Source organism: Helianthus annuus, chromosome 9, assembly GCF_002127325.2.
Source record: "Helianthus annuus cultivar XRQ/B chromosome 9, HanXRQr2.0-SUNRISE, whole genome shotgun sequence".
NCBI lineage: Eukaryota > Viridiplantae > Streptophyta > Magnoliopsida > Asterales > Asteraceae > Helianthus > Helianthus annuus.
The window spans coordinates 182,579,433-182,593,399 of NC_035441.2; the positions used below are offsets into that span (position 1 = coordinate 182,579,433).

Sequence of the window (13,967 nt, forward strand, 5' to 3'; positions counted from 1 at the left end):
GAAAACAATACAAGGAACCGTCCCTTTGACCACTACAACGCCGTTAAATTTAACGGCACCCCATCATCTCACGCAATAATATATATAATTAATAAAATACTCAATACAAAGAAATCATCATTTCCACCAAACCCCCAAAATCAATAGTCTCTTTAACGTGTAAACTTCATCTTCCCTTTTTCTTCTTCTTTTTCGTCTTCGTTTTCTCAATTACTCTGCTCCACACATGTTGTATCATTTGCATCAGATATAATAACAATAAACTTCAACACCTGTTCTTCATTCTGTATAACAAATTCATATCTATTCAACTTCAATTTCTGTATATAACTTTTCAATGGAGGTCTCATCATCTTCATATTCATCACCGCTATCCATTTACCGACTCGATTCCGCCCCACCCCTTCTTACCCGACCCGTTTCTCGTTTCTGTTCTAAATCCTACACCCGACCCATCCAACCCACCCGACCGACCCGACCCAGTACCTGCACCGCTTCATCTTCTTCATCTTCATATTTTGGGGTTTCAATCGCTCATAAACCGTTGAAATCGAGAAACAATTTGACGGTTTCTCGAAGAAGACGTGGGTCGTTTACTATTGTAGCTGGGGTGTTCGAGAGATTTACTGAGAGAGCAATCAAAGCGGTGATGTTTTCCCAGAGAGAAGCTAAGGCTTTAGGGAAAGATATGGTGTTTACGCAGCATCTGTTGCTGGGTTTGATCGCTGAAGATCGGTCTCCTAATGGGTTTCTTGAGAGTGGGATTGGTATCGAGGCTGCCCGTGAAGCGGTTCGGAGTATTTGGGAGGATGAAGAGGGTGATAAGAAGGGGGGTGATGCTGTTGTTGATAGTTCGAGTTCGGGTTCGGCTACGGATGTGGCGTTTTCGAATAGTACGAAACGGGTGTTTGAAGCTGCGGTTGAGTATTCGAGAACTATGGGGTATAAGTTTATTGCTCCTGAACATATTGCTATTGGTTTGTTGACTGTTGATGATGGTAGTGCTGGCCGTGTTCTGCAAAAGTGAGTTGATTATGTTTAGATTATAGAGAATGAGATGATGCATTTGAGTTTGATTTGAAATGTTCGATAATATAGTTCGAATTCGGTTTTCGCAGGTTAGGAGCAAATTTGAACGAGTTAGCTGATGTGGCAGTGTCTAGATTACAAGGAGAGCTTGCTAAAGATGGAAGAGAGCCTCCTGCATCTAGACAAACGTTGAAGAAATCGTCTTTTGGTAAAACATCCGGCCAAGAAAACGCAAAAGGTAACTGCTTTTCGGTCTCAGAACTTCTTATTTATGTTGTATCAATGAACAGTAATTGGGATTTGGGAATTTTGTAGGTAAAAGTGCCTTGGATCAGTTTTGTGTGGATCTTACGGCTAATGCTAGTAATGGGCTCATTGATCCGGTGATTGGGCGGGACACGGAGGTAGAAAGGATTGTTCAAATACTTTGTAGAAGAACTAAAAATAATCCGATTCTTCTTGGTCAAGCTGGGGTTGGGAAAACCGCAATTGCAGAAGGATTGGCTAGTCGTATTTCAGATGCAAATGTACCCGTGTTTCTCTTGGTGGGTAGTGTTTTGTTTATGAATTTGTTATATATTTAGGTTCTTGAATTTAGGTTTAGGTTAACTTCTTCATTTGTTTGCCTGCAGACGAAACGTGTTATGTCATTGGATATTGGTTTACTAATTTCTGGTGCAAAAGAGAGGGGGGAATTAGAGGGACGTGTAACTTCCCTAATTAGGGAGGTTAAAGAGTCGGGTAAGCTCAAATTTTGTTATTTTTAAGTGCCTGATCATGTTCTATTGAAAGTATAAAATGTAAAAAAAAAAAAAAGCTTAAAAGGAAACCGGTCAATTCAATAGCTACCAAAAGTCTATTTCTAACGCCTAAAATATCTTAAATCAATTATCATATAATTTATTAATTTATATAATTTTGTAATATGACATTGCAGGCAATGTGATTCTTTTCATTGATGAAGTTCATACGCTAATTGGGTCGGGAACTGTTGGAAGAGGTAACAAGGGATCTGGACTTGACATTGGTAATCTTTTGAAGCCATCCCTTGGGAGGGGTGAATTACAGGTTTCCTTTTGTTTTCCTTGATAAAATTCTTTGCTATTTTCTTAGGGTACAAATGTGCGTTTTGTAGCTAATGATCTGATTATGGTGACTTGAATTGCAATAATTATTTGCAATGATTATTTTTTAATGTTTGGATAAACATATTCCACATATGATTATTATGGAATCTATTGGTTGAATAATCATTTTCATACCGGTTGCAACAGCCAGCATTATTGATTTTCATATGGTAAAATGAAAACTGTCTATTTAAAAAAAAAAATCTATCTTTTTTTAAATTATTATTTTTTTATAACCAAGAACTTTTATATTATAGTGTATTGCATCTACAACTATGGACGAGTACAGATTGCATTTTGAGAAAGATCAAGCATTGGCACGTAGATTCCAGCCTGTATTAATCGAAGAACCGAATCAGGTAACTTGACGATATATTTTTGTTAATATAATTAATACGATATTAATTTTAAAATTATTGTATAAAAAATACAGGAAGATGCAATCCGGATTCTGATGGGATTACAGGAAAAATACGAGGCTCATCATAAATGTAAATACACATTGGACGCCTTAAATGCAGCTGTCTACCTGTCAGCAAGATACATTCCAGATCGATATCTTCCGGATAAAGCCATTGATCTAATAGATGAAGCCGGCAGTAGAGCAAGAATGGCGGCTTTTAGAAAGAAAAAAGAACAACAAACCGACATACTTTCGAAATCACCTGACGATTATTGGCAAGAAATTAAAGCTGTCCAGGCCATGCATGATGTGGTAAAGATTCATCACATTGCTTTGATCTAACGGGCTGGACAAGTTGGGTAACGGGTTTAAATGGGCTTGTGTTGAAACCGGTCTCTTTTGGTATGGTGAAAACAGCCGGGTTGTACTTGTATGCACTAAAACATAGAGTAAAATGTCATTTTCGTCCCTGAGGTTTGGCCAGTTTTGCAACTTTCGTCCAAAGGTTTGTTTTTTCGCATCTGGATCCAAAAAGTTTGAAATCTTGCCATTTTCATCCGGCTCGTTGACTCCATCCATTTTTTCCGTTAAGTCAGGGGCATTTCTGTATTTTTTGTTAACTAACAGAAAAGACGGAAATACCCTTGACTTGTTAACAAAAAAGATGGAAATACCCCTGACTTAACGGAGAAAAATGGATGGAGTTAACGAGCCAGATGAAAATGGCAAGATTTCAAACCTTTTGGATCCAGATGCGAAAAAACAAACCTTTGGACGAAACTCGCAAAACTTGCCAAACCTCAGGGACGAAAATGGCATTTTACTCAAAAATATAAAATACACTTTGGGCGACTTTCAACCTGTTCCCCTTTTAGCCTAAATTTTGTTAATTTGACCCGTATTCCGTTACACCCAACCTGAATTGAACCATTTTCAAGTGGGTCGTAATCACGATTTCCAATAACATAGATGTAATCTGAACTCAGGTTTTAGCAAGCAGACGCAGCAATCTTGTTGACCCACAGGAGACAGACAATGAGACTGCGTTGACTTCAAAAGCTGATGATCAAGAGTATGCTTATACTTAATTCTTACACCAAATTCGTCTTGGATTTTTTTTTTAATAATAAATAATTGTTGTTTTACGTTAGGCCTACGATAGTGGGAGCTGGTGAAATAGCAGAAGTTGCTTCGTTATGGTCAGGAATTCCGATTCAGCAGTTGACTGTTGATGAAAGAATGCTATTGGTGGGACTTGATGAACGGTTAAAAGAACGAGTTTGCGGTCAAGATGAAGCTGTGGATGCCATCTGTCGTGCTGTTAAGAGATCGCGTGTAGGTTTAAAAGATCCTGACAGACCTATTGCAGCCATGCTTTTCTGTGGGCCCACTGGAGTTGGCAAAACTGAACTCACCAAAGCTCTAGCTGCATCTTATTTTGGCTCGGTAATTATATATACACCTCAGTGGCCAAAACCGTAATTTCCCACTAGAGATGTAATTTTGCTTTTATGTGACGGTGTTTTGTTGTTTTAATTACAGGAAAGTGCGATGCTAAGATTAGACATGAGTGAATACATGGAGAGACATACAGTCAGCAAGCTAATAGGTTCACCACCAGGTTATGTAGGGTATGGTGAAGGTGGGACCCTCACTGAAGCGATCCGTAAACGCCCTTTCACTGTTGTCCTTCTCGACGAAATAGAAAAAGCCCATCCTGATATCTTCAACATTCTTCTTCAGATCTTTGAAGATGGCCACCTCACCGATTCTCAGGTTCGTACATCTTGAAAATCTAAAAACAAAATTAAGAATTTATTTTAATTAATAAGTTAATAACCTATTGTTGTCGTGCAGGGTCGTAGAGTATCGTTTAAGAATGCATTAGTGGTGATGACATCTAATGTGGGGTCCACTGCTATCGCCAAGGGTAGACATAATTCTATTGGTTTTATGCTTGATGATGATGAGTCAGCATCTTCTTATGCTGGATTGAAATCGCTTGTGATGGAAGAACTTAAGGCTTACTTCCGGCCTGAGTTACTTAACAGGATTGATGAAGTTGTTGTGTTCCGTTCTCTCGAAAAGACTCAGGTTTGTTCTCATTAATGGCTGTTTATCTAGTTACAATAAAAAAATAAATATTTATTTTGTCAACCCGACCTGTTAAGATACGAACTTGAAACAGGTAAAACACGAACATGACACAAAATCTTATCGTGTCAGATTTTCCAAACACGAACCTGATAATAAACATGTTACATGAATGACCTGTTAAGACACGAAAAATTACCAGCGTATCAATGACCTGTTAAGACATGAACACGACCTGTTATTAAATATATAAACTTTACTTCCAAGTATTTTTTTAATTTAAAAGTATAAGCCCAACATATATTTTTTTATCTAAAATCATAAATGTGTCATTAACGGGTCTTAACAGGTCAACATGTATTTAACCTGTTAAGACATGATGTTAAACAGGTCTTAACGTGTCGACCTGTTATAGACACGAAACCTGTTAAGGTTAAACACGAAACCTGTTAACTTCGTGTAGGTTCGTGTCATGATATCATGTTCGTGTAGAAATTGCCAGCCCTGAAAAAAGTGATGTTTATAGTAACTCGTATTAAGCCACATTTTTAACCTTCTTTGCAGATGCTCGAGATATTAAACATGATGCTCGAAGAGGTCAAGAAAAGGCTCGTTTCGTTTGGAATTAGTTTAGAGGTGACTAAACCCGTAATGGAGCTTATATGTGAACAAGGTTTCGACAGAAGTTACGGTGCAAGACCTCTTCGTCGGGCCCTCACTCTAATAGTGGAAGACCCATTGAGCGAATCACTTCTTAGTGGACAGTTTGACCAAGGTGACACTGCTGTTATTGACCTTGATGGGTCGGGAAACCCGGTGGTTGTTAATAAGTCTCGCCGGAATGTCTACTTGTCTGACACGTCAACATTGTCATAGGTAAATATTTGTGGAAAACCTGATTATAATTTCAAGTTTTTTAATGTACAAATGGTGATTCATATTGATGTTGTATAAGTGTATATATTAGAGGAAGGTGATTACAGGTTTAGAGGTGCCAAATTCTATATTTTTTTTTTCAGTGTTGTTCAATAGGGATATTGTATCTCAATTCATGTTTAATGAACTTTATAGCTGATGATAATTTACTGATTATACCCGGTGTTCAGGAACCAGTTCCATACCTGACTTTACCCTCCAGTTATATACTTATATATATATGTTCCATACCATATGATTCGAAAAAGGTTATAACCGGGTTATAACTGATCCGAACCGGTCAAAACCCTAATAAAACTTGGAACCGGAACCGTACCGAATTGATCACTTTGACACTTTCCTCTTCAAAAATTGGTTTCATACCTGACTCGGTTCCATCAATATCTGTTAATGACTCATTGATGGGAACAGGTACCGATTTTGAAAAAAAAAAAAAAAAAAAAAAAAAACCCAGTTTTGTGCACTAGTACTGTAATAAATCAATTTTAGATAATATTGTTCTCTTTTAATTTTAATGTCTACGAAATAATAAAAACTATTTGGACACCATTAGAAAGATGGTGAAAAAGTTAGATTACGTTATAGGCAAAGTGAAAATCACATTGCTATATAAGTAATACTTTTAGTTATTAAAACCTAACTAGAATTAAGACCCCGCGTTGCGGCGGCGGTGTAAAACCGTGCCAAATAGCACCGGTGGCACACCACCGTCTGCGACCACCGACAACGGAAAATCTCGTAAAAAAATAAATAAAAAAAGAAAAAACAACACCGAACGAAAAGCAGAAGTAAAATTGGCGAATCACTCACGTCTGTTGCGACGTGTTAATGCAAAGAAATTAAACCGAAACGTAAAACATAGAAAAGAATAACGAAGTCGATCTAGGATTGTCGCGTTGCAATGGGTCTGTCAAACGGGAAAAAATAGACGAAAAAACGTTGAAGCCCACACACACGTTGCGGCGTGTTAATTCGTAAAATTTAGAACGAAACGTAAAAATGAAAAACTTGCAAAAGGTAAAAAGTATGGGGACCAAAGTTGAAAATAGAAAAATGTAAAGGTTAAATTAAAAAGAATAAAAAGCTTTGGGTTAAAAGTGAAAAAATCAAAAGAGTTTAAACATAAAAGATTAAAAACCTTTAGGTTTAAAGTGGAAAAACAATTTTTTTTTTTTAAAATACACCCCATGTTTGTAAATATTCTTAGTAAAAATAATAATTATTATATATTGACTTAAAAAAAAAAGTGGTAAAAAATATCTGGTAAAGAAAAACAATCTAGAGGAATATTCGGATACCATTAAGGAATGTACAGCTAGCTATGTTGAAGATAAGTGGTAAAATATCTGGTATCATCATTTACATTTCACACCTACCAACTCAACACTTGAAATATCTCATTTTTCTAACTGCGCTTTCATATACAAAGAAAGTTTTACTTGTGAATCTGCAAATAGCAGCAGCTGCCTGCATCCATGGCTTCTTGTGGGATTTACAACCATTTGGTTGCATTTTCAAACCAACCCACTTCTAAACCTCCCATTTTCATTGCTCCTAATCCTGTTAACCACATTGCTGTTTCACCCAGATCAAGGTAACTCAACATGTACTTTAAAATCCCACTTCTATACTTCTTTTTAAGTAGTGTGTGTGTCGTGTGTGGGTGGTTTTTTTTTTTTTTTTTTTTTTTTTTTTTTTTTTTTTTTTAAGTTGAACTTTAAAAATTATGATTCAAGAAATTGAAGCTGATCCAGAATAATAGAACAATAGTACTGGTTAAGAACTTAAGATCCAAATAATCAACAATTTATTTGATAATTAGCAATGTAAGGCTACTTGTTATATTATATTTTCCTGATATGGGGTTTTACCCAGATTGTCATATTCACTGAGTACTGTCGTTCCAAAAGCTTCATCCACAGCTTTAGAGGTATCATGAAACTTATATATTAGAAATACAGTTTTTTTTTTTTTTTTTTTTTTTTTGTGAATATAGCTAATGTCATTGTTATCTTCATTTGGGTGCTTAGCAGGCTATAATTTATCAGGAAACCGATGAAATCCCGGTGCCAAAGGTGATCATAGATCAGGACTCAGATCTTGATGCCACTGTGGTCGAAATTACTTTCGGGGATCGCCTTGGTGCTCTTCTTGACACTGTATGATATAAATCCTTCGAAATCTGACCATCCATTTTTTTTGTAACAAAAACTTATATTTACATTTTTTATGTGATTATGGGTAGGGCTGCAAACGAACCGAACGACCTTGTTCGTGTTTGTTTGTTTGTTAAGAAATATATGTGTTCACGAACTGTTCATGAACACTTACCGAACGGAATCCTATGTTTTTGTTAACGAAATGAACTTGTTCGTGTTTGTTTGTTAATTTTAGGCAACGAATGTTGATGAACACAAATGAGCACAAACTAATGATCATTAACACAAATGGAAACAAACGAACACATACAAGCGTTCATGAGCAGAAGATATAATACACCGACACTTACTAAATATTTTGTTTGTCGGAATTTTGAAGTCTTTTAATAAAATATAAAAACTGAAAACACTAATAAACTATCGAACACAAATGAACACGTTACCAAACTTCACAAACGTAAATGAACGAACTCGGCCTCTGTTTATGTTCGTTCATTTAACTAAACGAAGAAATTTCTTGTTCGTGTTGGTTTGTTTAATAAACGAACACAAACGAACTTCCCGCCGAACGGTTCATTTGCAGCCCTAATTATGGGAATAATGGAACAGATGGGAGCTCTTACAAATCTTGGACTGAATGTTGTCAAAGCAAATGTTCATCTCGATTCTTCCGGGAAGCACACCAAGTTTTCGATAACTAAAGCGTAAGAATTTAGCTGGATTTTTCTTTTACTAATTTACATCAACATTTCTTTACAATTTCTGTTCTATAAATTCTGGCTTATTTATATGTGGGTTTTTTGCAGTTCAACTGGGCGTAAAGTTGAGGACCCAGAGTTGCTCGAGGCGATTCGCCTAACAATTATTAGCAATCTTCTTGAATATCACCCGGTATTATACCAATTTTTATTTTCGTGCTTAATCACTACCGTGCCTTTAAATATTTATTAATTTAGAATTTATGAATTTATGAATTTAATGATCCAGGAATCAAGTGCTCAATTAGCAATGGGGGAAGCCTTCGGTATCGAGGCACCAAAACATAAGGTAGTAAATCTTGCCGTCTTTAAATCAGGGTCTGTTTGACTTTAAAGAGTCAAATCCGTTGCTTTGTGACTTCAGATGTTATATAAATATTTGGTTTTTTATTAGTCTATATGAACAAATGCAGCTTGATGTGGACATTGCAACCCGCATACATGTATACGATGACGGGCCTAACCGAAGGTACATCTTTATCATGACTATAAGCTTCCTTAAGATTAATTTGGCAATATGAAAAGATGAAAACCGATGTTAATCACGACTTAAACTATGCAGTTTACTATCAGTGGAAACAGCGGATCGCCCTGGATTACTGGTGGATCTTGTAAAGATATTTACCGATATAAATGTTGCAGTAGAATCAGGAGAGTTTGACACTGAGGTAATGAACTAATAATATCTGTTATATAGATGGGATCAAGAGAAAACGATTTGAAGTGTGAGAATGGTGAGAACGATTTTCAGCCATTAGATCTTTGTGATTTGTGGCTAAGATGATGCAGTGACATTTTGTAAACAAGGGTGCACATGCTAATCACATGTCATTTTCCAATAACTTTTTTATACGTGATTATTTTTCTAAAAAAATTACACCATAAAACTTAGCGTTTTTTTATCTTTCCAACGAGTATACTATTGATATACTTTTCAAAAAAAAAAGAACTGAGTTTTTATGGCGTTTTTCTGAATTGGGTGTTTTATGGCGTTTTAGACTTGGTATTTTCATGGCGTTTTTCTGAACTAGGTGTTTTTATGGCGTTTTAACTAGGTATTTTCATGGCGTTTTTCTGAACTGGGTGTTTTATGGCGTTTTCAACTGAGTTTTTCATGGCGTTTTTCTGAACTGGGTGTTTTATGGCGTTTTTAACTGGGTATTTTCATGGCGTTTTTTTTTCTGAATTGGGTGTTTTATGGCGTTTTATTTGAACACCCAATTCATGTGAGTGGGTTTTTTTGACAATATTACCCTTAGTGTAATTTAGCATCAATGCCACATGTCAACACCAAAATCGTTCTCACTGTTCTCACATTTTTCACCGTTTTCCCTAAATCCTGACCTTATAAAGTATCAGCATTAGAATCTTGAACAAAATTTTAATTTATTAACTACGATTTATGTGATGTAGGGCTTGTTAGCCAAGGCGAAATTTCATGTTAATTACAGGGGTAAATCCCTACTCGAGCCACTTCAACAGGTGAAACATCATTAAATCCTAGATTTATATGCACATGCTTGAATTGTTCTTCATAAAGTTTTGCGTTTTATTAAATTTTTACGGTTCTTATTATTTTTTTTTCAGGTTTTGGCTAATAGTTTACGATACTTTCTAAGGCGGCCAACAACAGAGGATTTGAGTTTTTAAATGTTCCGGAACTCTGTATCAGAAGCTGAATGTGCAACTTAACCTGCTGGAGCATATGTGACAATAATGTTTTCTTGTACTAGTATTAGTAGCATTATCTCCTTTATCTACAACTAGAGGAAAAAAATAGTATTATCATTATCTATTTTTATTTTTAGTTTTCTTTTTCAAACTCAAAAACACGATGTAAGGGTCTGATTAAGATGATCAATGCGAAAAACATCTATTAACTAACTACCATGGTTGTAAAACAAGGCTTATAAGGCCGAGTACTCCCCGAGTAGTCGCTACAAGGTAAGCTGCCGATCCGACTTTCTTCAACTCCGCCTAATTACTTGGAATCGATCAAATGCGATCAACCTCAGCCAAAATCAGATCTACTAGGTTAACTCGGGCCCTGTTTGACTTAAAAAATAATAAAACATAATTTTTATGCCTATTATTTTGTTATAAATATTAGTAGATTTATGTTATTTGAAATATACTTAATTTTCGAAAACTAATTTCTTTATAATTTAACATGTCCGAGTACTCTCCGAGTACTCTCTGCCTAGGCTGAGTACTCTCAACTCCCCGGTTGACCGACTTTTGACAAGTAGTTAGTTGTCAAATGCGAGCTTCCTTTCCTTTACACGTTTTAGCAACATATACATGTGTTTTTATCGTTCTTTACAAAGCATATGACTTTGTCGATCAGTTTCAACCATATGATAGTTGATTGTTTTATTCAACGGTTGAGATTCAAACGTCTCAACGATCTTTCCTGTATGTAACAACATTGTTTTAAGTTTTTAACTTCTAACAGAACTTTTATCTGTTGTCCTGTTCATTTGACCACTTGCAATCTTGTTTCTGTAATAACCAGATGAGTAAACTCAAGAAAATTCTAACATTATCTTGATATATTACACATTTGTGATCACAAAATCTTGATTCTCTGACATCAAATATTAAAAGAAAAAAAAAAAAAAAAAACTCATCTTTGAGCCTATGATTCATAACTTTTGTCTCTTATTTGAAATCCCAACAAAACTAGAAAATAGATGAGGAAGTTTGTGATTGGATGTGGCATGAAAATGGATGCAAATAACAGTGGCATGACTCATAGCTTTTAATCCAGATGAGACCTGTTGTGGGGGTGATGAGAACTGGTTCAGGCATCATCCTATCATATGCCCATACCAGTATGGATAGTGGTACCACATCTTTATCCTTATTTTTCCACTTTTTATCGCTATTTTAATATTGAGTAAACTGCCATTTTGGTCCCTGAGGTTTGGTTACTTTTGCCGCTTTAGTTCAAAACTTAAACCTTTTGCATCTGGGTCCCTGTGGTTTCAGTTTTATTGCCATTTTGGTCCAAAAATGAAATCAGGTTATACTTGTCTTATAAAATCCTGCAATTTTATCATTTTCCTCAGGGGCAAATCAGGTCATATTTGTCTTATAAAATATGGTATTTATTTATAGAAAAGAAATGATCATTTTGCCCTTGCGGAAAATGACAAAATAACAGGATTTTATAAGACAAATATGACTTGATTTCATTTTTGGACCAAAATGGCAATAAAACTGAAACCACAGGGACCCAGATGCAAAAAGTTTGAGTTTTGGACTAATGTAGCAAAATTGACCAAACCACAGAGACCAAAATGGCAGTTTACTCTTTAATATTAGAAAATTCGAATCTGACGATTCAGAAATACCATAAACTTTAGTTTTTAAGCGAAACTGACCGATAAATAAATGGAAAATCGAGTAAAACAGTTGTCTTGAACGTTATAAATCAGTTATTTCCACGTAAACCGCCTTTTTATCGATTTTGAAATTAAAAACTATTTTTACTAAATGAGATTTATGAAGTGTAGATGACTTGTGGGAATGGGGAAAACAAAATAACAAATGATGGAGATGATGATGTAATATGGGCACAAAGGTATCTTGGGAAACTAAACTCTTGTGGCTCATGATCAACTTACTATAAATAAAAAATATATTTATATATAAAAAAAATAATAACAAAAATGGTGGGTATAAAAGAGGGTGGAATGTTGATCCTGAATGAGATCAAAGTTGTTCCTTGCAAGATAAGATGTCTGCAGCAATTGGAAGAGGAGCTCAAAACATGCATACAGTCTATATCAAGTATTTATTACATTCTTAATTTCTTATTATACATTTATACGAAAAATAGTATTCGCTTTAAATTTAAATCTAAACTTGTCTCAAATTTAAGATTGTTGGGATCTTTTGATGATCAACTTAAGATTCTAAATGTAAAACCTTGTGCTGTGTCTATTACTTTCAGACCAGCATTAAGAAAGGCATATCATAGAAAGAGTGGAGGTTCGGATACTACAAGGTTGAACCATGATGAATCTAGGAACAAGAACTTGTGCGGCGGGTCTCCTTCAGATACCCATGTTTGGGTCCCAGACAGTCGTACCGGAATCTATTATCCAAAGGGACAAGAAAAAGTAATCGAAGATGTTCCTTCTCATGCTGCCAAGGATTGCACGGTTAATTGGTTTTCTATGCCGTAAAATATGTTTACGATTCGTACTTGATCAATCGGTATGATGGAGTTTGCTAAATGTGACCATAAGACATGTTCTTTTCTTGCTACAATAACTTGAAATGCAACTACTTTGTTTTGGTTGAAATCCTATATTGTCCTGTTTGGATAAAAAGGTTTTTAAAAAAATTCTAAATAAAGAATACAAAACAAATTATTCCACTCAAATTTCAGAATCTTTTTATGTGTTATGAATATACATGTTAGTGACATAATGAGCTCAAAATCATATTTGGCATCTGACATATACATTGTGATTTTTTTTTTTCACTTATTCCACACAACCAATATTCATACATATTTATTTTACCTTGATAACACTTGGTAAAATTTCACAAAATAACATCTCGTCTCTTTTGGTTTCTTCAAAATTTGATAAAACTTATTAACTTCAAACATGAAATACTTAAACTAAAATTTAGTTACATAACATAGATTTTATTTTTAAATGAGTTAAATAACTTATAAACCATTAAAATATGTAATATCAATGTATATGTAGTGTATCTATGATTAAAAAAAAAAAAGAGAGAGAGAGAACAAGAGAATATTCATTTTAGTTTAATGCTTTTACTTTAATACAATACATTCATCAACTCATACCAACTACATATACTAATATTTGAATATCCAAATCTATAGGGATATAAATACGTTTACGATAACTAGAGGGTGCTCGCGCGACGCGATGACGTAGATAAGACACTTGAACAATATAAAATTTATCAAAGTTATAAAAGTAAGTACGAAATCATATAAAATAAAAACTTTTTTTGAGAATTTAGCTAAACAGGAAATTGATTGTTTTCTAATTAAAAGATAAACTTTTCTCCTTAAACACATAAAATAATGTAAAAAGACAATATCGTCCTTCTCAAATGCATTATAATATACAAATGTTCTAAATTTGACATATTTGCCAAATTTTCGAAATTACAACTAAAAAAAGAAATTATTAAAATTAAATACTTAGGGTAAATTACTTTTTGAGACCCTGTGTTTTAGTATTTTAACTAGTTGAGTCCAAAAGCAAAAAGTTTAACGACCTGAGTCCCTATAAGCATTTTCTTTAACCATTTGAGTCCTTTTAAGTCCAAATTTTAACCTTTTGAGTCCATTTTTTGGACTCAAATCGTTATAAAATAAACAAAATTGGACTCAAAACGTTATAAAATAAATGGCTAGGGACTCGGGGCGTTAAACTTTTTGATTTTGGACTCAAGTGGTTAAAACCAC

At 34.7% G+C, this 13,967-nt stretch overlaps 3 protein-coding genes across 4 annotated transcripts; all 3 read left to right on the forward strand.

The window, feature by feature from the left end:
* Positions 1 to 107: 107 nt before the first annotated feature.
* On the forward strand, positions 108 to 5,745 carry LOC110880018 (chaperone protein ClpD, chloroplastic-like). The gene is made up of 12 exons (XM_022128567.2): positions 108 to 1,023; positions 1,119 to 1,267; positions 1,345 to 1,574; positions 1,662 to 1,770; positions 1,967 to 2,097; positions 2,414 to 2,515; positions 2,590 to 2,871; positions 3,546 to 3,631; positions 3,711 to 4,005; positions 4,102 to 4,335; positions 4,417 to 4,653; positions 5,218 to 5,745. Exons 1-12 carry the CDS (start codon positions 338 to 340, stop codon positions 5,527 to 5,529), a joined length of 2,853 nt encoding a protein of 950 aa, XP_021984259.2. The 5' UTR covers positions 108 to 337; the 3' UTR covers positions 5,530 to 5,745.
* Positions 5,746 to 6,960: 1,215 nt separating this feature from the next.
* LOC110880017 (ACT domain-containing protein ACR11) lies at positions 6,961 to 10,391 on the forward strand. 2 transcript variants are annotated; one of them, XM_022128565.2, is made up of 10 exons: positions 6,961 to 7,183; positions 7,465 to 7,519; positions 7,620 to 7,748; positions 8,358 to 8,452; positions 8,555 to 8,639; positions 8,736 to 8,795; positions 8,920 to 8,975; positions 9,069 to 9,174; positions 9,920 to 9,988; positions 10,094 to 10,391. In XM_022128565.2, exons 1-10 carry the CDS (start codon positions 7,065 to 7,067, stop codon positions 10,154 to 10,156), a joined length of 837 nt encoding a protein of 278 aa, XP_021984257.1. In that variant the 5' UTR covers positions 6,961 to 7,064; the 3' UTR covers positions 10,157 to 10,391. The 2 variants fall into 2 exon arrangements, with proteins under 2 accessions (XP_021984257.1, XP_021984258.1); XM_022128566.2 differs by having other exon boundaries at positions 6,962 to 7,183; positions 7,623 to 7,748.
* A 1,765-nt stretch (positions 10,392 to 12,156) lies between these two features.
* On the forward strand, positions 12,157 to 12,899 carry LOC110875093. The gene is made up of 2 exons (XM_022123326.2): positions 12,157 to 12,301; positions 12,465 to 12,899. The coding sequence occupies exons 1-2, from the start codon at positions 12,249 to 12,251 to the stop codon at positions 12,697 to 12,699; spliced, it is 288 nt and encodes a 95-aa protein (XP_021979018.1). The 5' UTR covers positions 12,157 to 12,248; the 3' UTR covers positions 12,700 to 12,899.
* The last annotated feature ends 1,068 nt before the right edge of the window (positions 12,900 to 13,967 follow it).

Coding starts and splice junctions, on each gene's coding strand:
- LOC110880018 (XM_022128567.2), top strand. CDS start 338: ATGGAGGTCTCATCATCTTCATATTCATCACCGCTATCCATTTACCGA. Junction 1,024..1,118: donor GCTGGCCGTGTTCTGCAAAA/GTGAGTTGATTA, acceptor CGGTTTTCGCAG/GTTAGGAGCAAATTTGAACG. Junction 4,654..5,217: donor GTTCTCTCGAAAAGACTCAG/GTTTGTTCTCAT, acceptor CCTTCTTTGCAG/ATGCTCGAGATATTAAACAT.
- LOC110880017 (XM_022128565.2), top strand. CDS start 7,065: ATGGCTTCTTGTGGGATTTACAACCATTTGGTTGCATTTTCAAACCAA. Junction 8,640..8,735: donor ATCTTCTTGAATATCACCCG/GTATTATACCAA, acceptor TTAATGATCCAG/GAATCAAGTGCTCAATTAGC. Junction 8,796..8,919: donor TCGAGGCACCAAAACATAAG/GTAGTAAATCTT, acceptor GAACAAATGCAG/CTTGATGTGGACATTGCAAC.
- LOC110875093 (XM_022123326.2), top strand. CDS start 12,249: ATGTCTGCAGCAATTGGAAGAGGAGCTCAAAACATGCATACAGTCTAT. Junction 12,302..12,464: donor ATGCATACAGTCTATATCAA/GTATTTATTACA, acceptor TATTACTTTCAG/ACCAGCATTAAGAAAGGCAT.